This window comes from Populus alba, chromosome 16 (genome assembly GCF_005239225.2).
Source record: "Populus alba chromosome 16, ASM523922v2, whole genome shotgun sequence".
Classification (NCBI taxonomy): Eukaryota; Viridiplantae; Streptophyta; class Magnoliopsida; order Malpighiales; family Salicaceae; genus Populus; species Populus alba.
The window spans coordinates 13,784,479-13,792,377 of NC_133299.1; the positions used below are offsets into that span (position 1 = coordinate 13,784,479).

Below are 7,899 nucleotides of genomic sequence, written 5' to 3' on the forward strand. Positions count from 1 at the left end.
TTTCTCTTATCATTTTCTTAATTAATTTTTTTTATCTATAAGATTTGGTCCTCATTCTTTTGATTGTTATTTGATTATTTGAAATAATTTATGAAATTGTATTTTTTTTTAATTTTAACATCTTCAATTTTTTTATTTGTTAGATTTTATCTCTATTATTTTGATTGTTATTTTATTTTATTTTGAGATAATTTATGAAATTAGATGTTTTTTTAATTTTATTCTCATTCAACTTTTAATTTGTAAAATTTGTTTCTCATTATTTTAATAAACTTCTTAAAAAAATATTAACAATTTATTTTTCATCTTATTTTCCATGACAACCAAATACTAGAAAGTATTTTCTAATTTATTTTTCATGATACTACCAAACATCGAAAAATAATTTATTTTTCATGAATTCATTTTCTAAGGAAATCACTTTCCAAAAAAAATCTATTTTTCAGCAAACAAAAGAGACATAAGAGAATTTATGCTTCTAAATACAGCAAATTAAATGAAAGATACACCATTAAAATTGTCTAGGAAAGTCTTCTGAATCTATTGATGCGTAAATTGATGAGTAAATACATAACAAAAAAAAAAAGATCATAGCTACATTATTTAATTATTGGATATATACAATCATAAAATTGGACTGGATCACTGCATAAGGTCAGTGTCTTTGGGTTTTAAAATAATTAAAATTCGAAATAGATGTATAAAAAAATAGAAAATTTATGAAATTAAATTTATATACCTCATACATAATAATAGAAAATAATATCTCAATTTATTTCCAAACAAAGCAACCAATTTTTAATTGGGTTCTAATTAAACTAAAATTTTTTCCTATGAGATTCTATATATGAAATCAACCACTCTTCAATTGATTCTTCAGTGCATTGATGAGAAGCTAGCATTCTCCTGTAAAAAAACTACAATGAATTGGATCGAGGGATTCAATTAAAAAAAATTAATGCCTAGCAAGCTATGATGGAATTTATAGAAATAATTGTTTTATTTATAAAATTGATTTTTTTGATAATTTGATAGGCATGAAATGCAAAAGAATAATGAAGCAAGCCCCTTCCCCATACCCAATTATTAGCAAAGGTAGAACGAACTTGAAAAAGCCCAGGCCTTTCTTTCTAACTCAGTTTAGATATTATTTTATTTATATAAAATATTTCAACTCGCTCAGCAACTGGCCTATTAGCTCAGTTGGTTAGAGCGTCGTGCTAATAACGCGAAGGTCGCAGGTTCGAAACCTGCATGGGCCATTTCATTTCTTGAGTTCATGCATTTTTTTTTTTTGGAGAATTCCCACCAAACACCTGCCATATAAAGCCTTGTTCGTCTAGGGCTAATCTATCCTTATCCTAAAATGCACCAAGAGTTTAGATAGAGCTAAATCACTATCATATCTAGGATCTAGGGGGCTGCAGCTGCTATGCAATATAAATCAATTTTTCCGTGGAGTCGGTGCGTGTTTCACCTATATATAGCTAGCTTTGGAAGCCATTTTAATGACCTTCTAAATAAATCTCTTCTGGGTCTGATACACTTTCTTCTTCAGTCTGTTGTGTACAAGACCACATATATTCCTCATAAAGAAAAATAAACGAGGCCACAATATGTCTAAACTTGGCGATCCAAGTTGTTCTTGTTCATTATACAAAAACTTACCTTGTATTCTTGGATTTTTAGTGATTTTAATCGTTTTACTTTGGGGTTCCTATATTTTTGGCTGTAGCCAAATAATTGAAAAGAAATTTTTTTATATAAATAGCTGACAAGCCCTAACAAGGTTTCATTGCTCTCAAACAACTAGCTCTTCCAAGTGAGTGAGTCTTTCTGATTTCTTCTTGTTATTGTTTTGATTGTTTTTCGTTATTATTTAAGAATATGGATATTGCTTATTTGTAGGTAACACCGCTTGTCAAATCTCTATCGACCCTCCAAAATGCTGAACCCTAAGAGAAGTCACTCTGCTTCCTCCTTTGACATGGATGTGAGTTCACGCCCTAGGGTTCCATCACTCCTTGGATCGGCTAGAGATTCATTTGCTTTTCTGAAGGAACCCTGCTTTGTCAAGTCGGGGACTGGTAATAGCTTCTTACTACTCTGTTAAAACCATGTTTTTAATGACTATAACAATTGATTAATAAATATCTCCTATTTTATAAAAAAAAACAAGTTTTACTACCAGAGGCCTCTTGAAAAGAGATCAAAGTGTTACTAAACTTGACGAAGTCACAAATTATTTTGAAAAAGTCTTGTTCAACGATAATTCATTCTCTGGAATTAATTAAAAGCGCCTTTTATTCCAGGTTCTTGCACCGTAGCTGAGCAGCAGAATGATACACAGTGCAAGAGGAGGCATGAAGAGGCTGATCTAGACTCGGAATTGAAATCGAAAAGGATTAAACGGTTGATTTTTTCCCTTGACTTGTTATTTTCTTATATGATCTCTATGCTTATGTGACACGTGCGTTCCCAAATTAAAAATTTAGCACATATAATAAAAATAATATTTTCAGCGACATGTCGTTCATCAATTATCAAATATAAATTCATTAAAATGGTTGTATTTAGTTAGTGTTTTAAAATAAAAATATCAAATATAGAAAATACAAAAACGTGTTTGGTTTGAGAAATAATAACGTAAACATATCTTTAATATGATTTTGGAGAGTATTTTTATCATTTCAAAACAGAAAGAACATAAAAATATATCATTTTTGTCCCATTTATCCCCCTCGCTTCTATATATCTCGAGATATTAACTAAATACTATTTTAATGATTACATATATCATTGATGTAAATATATCTTTAAGATAGTTTTGAAGTGTATTTTTATCATTTCAAAATAAAAGGGATACAAAAATATATCTTTTTTGTCTCATTTATCCCCATCACTTTTATATATCTTGAGATAGTAACTAAACTATTTTAATGACTACATATATCATTGCCAAAGTTCTTAGAAAAATAAATTGAAACCACTATTAATATTTCTTTATATAATCTATGTTTATTTGATGCACATAACTACCAAAATTAAATTAATTATGTACTTCAATTTTTCTCATGCATGACATGTCGGAGATTACCAAGTATAAGATCATCAAAGCTTATTGGAAATTAATATACGTCATCGCCAAAATTATAGATGCTTTAGAATTGCTAAATCTTGCAATTATGAAATTTTAAAAAAATTAATTGTTCTAGCTAAAATGTCATTCAGTTTCTTAAATTATTATTTTCTATTTCCTAACTATGTTTATGCACACGTGCCGCATGCATATGCACAAGCCCACACGATTGCTAAATTTGAGATTTACGTAGTAATATAATTTCTCAATATTTATGGTCATGCACGGCATCGCCAAACATAAGTTAATCGGAACTTATTGGCAATACACGTCATACCCGTAAATTTTAGGGATACCATTTCTAAATCCTACAATAAGCATATTATATAAGAGATATTATTCTATACCCTAGCTTTTTTCTGGATAAAAAAAAAGAAGATAAAAATAATTAAGCATAGAAAGATAAAAATTAAGTTCATAATTATTTCAAAAATAAATTTATTCTATATATTTATCTATATCTTTTTAATTAAATATGTTTTTTTTTGTATTTATTTTTTCGTTTTCAAACACTAACCAAACAAAATCATAAAAATTGTTTTTTTTTTAAAACGAATGTTGTGATTAATTTGGTACGTAGTTCTTATGTCGAATATATATAGATTAATTTTTATATGATTGCCTAATTAAATTGGCGCCCTTGTTTTGTTTTTGTAGAATTATGGCCAACAGATTGTCTGCTCAAAGATCCCGGCTTCGGAAGCTGGTGTATGTAGAAAAACTCGAAAGAGATGTCAAAGCCGAAGAGGTACGTAGGTGCTTGAAATATTTTATCTCCCATGATCATCATCTCCTCTAAAGGTTAAAAATGGTGTGTGTGTAACAAATGATCAATATCCATTTTTCAAATATTTTTAAAAAATGCAGGTCAAAGTATATTGGTTATCTCTACAAGAGTCACTCTACCAGCAATCCCAAATGGCTCTTGAGACTGAAAATACTCGTATAAAGGAGATCATGGAAGGACTTGAGAGAGAAAAGGCTATGAAAGAAGGTAATTATGCTACGTTTTTGGAGAATTATTACATAGATTTTGATCCTTTGAAGCTAGACTAATTAATCACACTGGTATAAAATATGTTATTATATGCAATGAGTTACAATATATTATAGGTTGATCCGATTGTTATTTAAGTGTTTGTGTTCCGTCATGTAACTAAGGGTTATTTGGAATTATATTTTTAAAAATTTTATTTATTTTTATTATATTCTTGAATCGTTTTAATAATGTATTTTTAAGTAAAAATAACTTTAAAAATAAATCATTGCCGTCACACTCTCAAAGATCTCTCAAGTCTGTGTATTTTTTGCAGTGGAATTTCAATATCTGAAGAAAGAACTGCAGGCACTAAGGGGAGCCTCTATGCGTTTGCTTTATAACTGATTTATCAGCTGGGGAAGCACTTTCAGATTTTCAGAGTAAGTTAGCAGCACAAGAATAAAATCTGCCATGAAATGTAATTTGCTTTCTATGGTGGAAATCGTCAAAATACAGATGTTTCGAGTCATGTTTTAAGAATAAAATCATACCATGTCGTTTAAATGTAAGCTAGATCTTCCTAGCTAGTTTAAATTAACAGTTTAATTTAGCTCATTTGGATGGTTTAAATGGTGAATATTACCCTTTTATAATATCCTTCATTTGCTTCCCACTTCAGTTCCAAGCATATCTCTAACCAAGATTGGAGATCAGACCTAAGTTAAGGTTATAGAAAGACTCATTATAGATGCGATGTTTTTCAGAACAGTCTCATCGGATGTCATGGCATCCGATGGGTGCGAATAAATATATAAAAGAATAAATCATGACTGGATTCGGTTAACCTTGGACCGCCTAGTTTATGTAAGAGGTAGGGCAAGGCAGCTGCATGTGTAATATTGGACTGCATATGTGTGATGCTATATACAGACGGGAATTAATTCATATAATAGGCAAGATTGTGCATCGGTGGTGATGTCGAGACATTGGAGAAAGCAAGCTCGAAGTTAAGAAATGCTTGCTATTGATTTGTATGATGGTAAAAGACAATCATATGAATTGCAATATTTTGGACAAGTACCTCAAGATCTCACTTGGAATGTCTCATTCATATAGTCAGATCTAGAGTACTTGCCCTTTTTCCATGATCCTTATTCCCATCCCCTTCTCTCTTCAATCTACTAAGCTTCGAGGATGAGGGAGAGTACAGAGAGAGAGATAGCTCACTGTTAACTTTAGCACTGTCCTCCAAGCTTCGCTGGTTGCTCTCATGATCTTTTGTTGGTGTTAGCTTCAGAGACAAATCTAAGTCGAGATTGCAATCTGAAGCCTTTCTTTTCAGTGTCTTCCACTCTTGTACAGTACTAGTTGTTGATTTTGAATCTGAAGGCAGAAACTTCTTAAAATGTGCACTACTACTCTCCCCTACTTTGGTTTGCATTTGAGGGAGCACGAGAGGGCTAACATCAATGAGGCTTAGACTTGGTTGGGGTTGCCAGAATCTATTGTTGTGCAATGATTGTGGCAATTGTTGATCACCTTTAAGCTCTTCATTTTTCCATTTAGATTGTGCAATCAAAGAGGAAGCACCCATTTGGAGCTTGGCAGAATTGGCACTCCAGTTGCCATTGTTGCTGCTACCAAAGATCCTCTCAGCCACTGTTCCATAGGATCCTGGTCTGGTTCGATCGATTACACACCGACCCACATGAGGGTTATAAATAAAATGTTCACGAGCATTCCAAGAAGCATCTCCATACCTTCAGAAAACAGGAAGAAAAAATTTTATGGACAAAAAAAGATATTCTTAATTTATCAAAATAGAGAACAAGAATGCCTATTGATTGCATATTTGATACCTGAAGCTGGAATTTTGTCGTTGGTACTGATTGTATCCTTGCAGCATGGGAAGTTGGCTGAGGTTATAAATATTGCGATCTCCACTTTCCACAAGATGCCTATGATCAGCCATGCCTGCATGTAATAAAGGCCAGTACTTGTACGGATCAGAACAAAATGAAGAGACCCTAACTTCATCTATCCTCATGGTTCATCAAGTCAAGAAGAAGGAACGGAATGTAAAGAGTTTAATTACCTTGACTTGGATCATCTACCTTCTTGCTTCTATACATCTGATTACGATTCCAGGCCAAGAAGGAAAAGAAATAGAAAATTAGAACATGTTGAATCACCTTATGGCATGTATATATGAACTGCAGTCAATAATATATTTCCAAGGAATTGTTAGAAAACTAATCCTAATTCTTCAATAAAACTACCTGTAGATGGCTCTTGACATGAGCAATGCTAAGTCCATTAACGTTCATCAGTTGAAGAACCAGTTTAGGAGTCGCTCCTGCACCAAGGAATTAGCAAAAAAAAAAAATTGATAATAAGAATTTTTCACTTTGTTTTTACAACGTCAATCCATAGACTGAAGAATTTAAATCTGAATTTATGACCGTCATGAGAGGATTTCAGTTCTTGAGAATTCAAGCAAAAATATGGTATCTTGACTTACTTTCTTGGCCACCAAGTCTTTCCACAGCTTTAACAAAGCAAAGATGAAGCTCAGGCGTCCAACGGAGCCTTGGCAGCTTGGATCTAACATAGGGTCTTACTGAAGACTTGTTTTCGCTTTCTTCGACCGTGCTGTTGCTTGAACTTCCTCCCTTTTTAGGCCTACTTTCTTCTTCATCATTCTCTCCACCAGCACTCTCATCGTGATCTTGTAGAGAGGCACTTGTTTTTGAACATCCAGTATGGTTGCTTTCCTCCATATGATCTTTCCTTTTGACTCCACTCCTATCTTTCGTCCCAAATCTTAGTCTAAACTTTCTATTTCACCTGACAAAGACAACTGCATAGCAAGAGATTTTAGGGCTACAGACAGATTTACAAAGCTAAAAACGAAATTGGAACTAGGGCCCCTGTGAAGGTGACCATAGTTAACCATGTACCTTCTCACCTCCTACTCCGAGATAGGAGAGAAAAACTGCTGTTCAGAAGACACGAGGCATCGATTTTGGAAATGAAAACTCATCAAGTAAGCAAGACAAAAAAGAGATGCAGTTCTTTGTGCAAAAAGAGGGGATAGGAACCCTAGATCTTGACAAAGAAGATAGTCTCTCACTCTCCCTCTCCCTCTTGGGACATGTAAACAATTATTCACCTAAATTTTTGTATGTTCCATTAGATTATTAATTTATATTATATGATACGGTTTTCCTCTCTACTTAACATGTGATGTTGTACATGTATGCATGGATGTCATTCAAAGCAAGAAAACAAACCAGCTAGGTAGAGAAGCCTTTCTCGTGTAGAGAAAATTTCCTCCCTTTCGTTCTGACCCGTATGTGGGCCTCAATTGTTAGAAAAGAAAAGAAAAAAGTTGTTGGAATTTATATCAAATTCCTGTTCTCAAAAATATTTCAATTTTCCAGTTTTATTAGTATTATAGTATTTCTTTTCGTATAGAGTGATTCTTTTGTAGTGTTTCCTTTCATCTACAAAAACTCTTGAATATTGGATCCAAGGGGGAGAGATCTTTTTCTCGGTGGAAAAAATAATAATAATTAAAGCATATATAGAAGGTTTTGTATTAGTTTTTATGAAGTCTTTTGAGATTTCTAGATTTATGAGATTTTGTCGATTGAGTTTTTATTTGTGAAGTTGCTTTTTTTTTTTTTTTTTTTTGAGGATTTTGTTGAGAAGGTTTTTTTTGTTGGCCAGATTTATTCATGTAGCTATTATTATTATTATTATTATTATTATTATTATT

At 32.3% G+C, this 7,899-nt stretch overlaps 1 protein-coding gene and 1 non-coding gene across 3 annotated transcripts; one reads left to right on the forward strand and one right to left on the reverse strand.

Annotated features, from left to right (window-relative positions):
• Window positions 1–1,188: 1,188 nt before the first annotated feature.
• On the forward strand, window positions 1,189–1,262 carry TRNAI-AAU (transfer RNA isoleucine (anticodon AAU)). Its single transcript has one exon. It is a non-coding gene; the product is annotated as a tRNA-Ile (tRNA).
• A 3,859-nt stretch (window positions 1,263–5,121) lies between these two features.
• On the reverse strand, window positions 5,122–7,388 carry LOC118039376 (uncharacterized). Of its 2 annotated transcripts, none has more exons than XM_035046065.2 (6): window positions 7,087–7,388; window positions 6,640–6,978; window positions 6,398–6,474; window positions 6,214–6,250; window positions 5,978–6,092; window positions 5,122–5,878 (listed from the first exon to the last, which is right to left on the reverse strand). In XM_035046065.2, exons 2-6 carry the CDS (start codon window positions 6,896–6,898, stop codon window positions 5,227–5,229), a joined length of 1,140 nt encoding a protein of 379 aa, XP_034901956.1. In that variant the 5' UTR covers window positions 6,899–6,978; window positions 7,087–7,388; the 3' UTR covers window positions 5,122–5,226. The 2 variants fall into 2 exon arrangements, with proteins under 2 accessions (XP_034901956.1, XP_034901955.1); XM_035046064.2 differs by having other exon boundaries at window positions 7,079–7,387.
• Window positions 7,389–7,899: the final 511 nt, after the last annotated feature.

Coding starts and splice junctions, on each gene's coding strand:
- LOC118039376 (XM_035046065.2), bottom strand. CDS start 6,898: ATGGAGGAAAGCAACCATACTGGATGTTCAAAAACAAGTGCCTCTCTA. Junction 6,475..6,639: donor AAGACTTGGTGGCCAAGAAA/GTAAGTCAAGAT, acceptor TCCTTGGTGCAG/GAGCGACTCCTAAACTGGTT. Junction 6,093..6,213: donor GGTAGATGATCCAAGTCAAG/GTAATTAAACTC, acceptor TATTACATGCAG/GCATGGCTGATCATAGGCAT.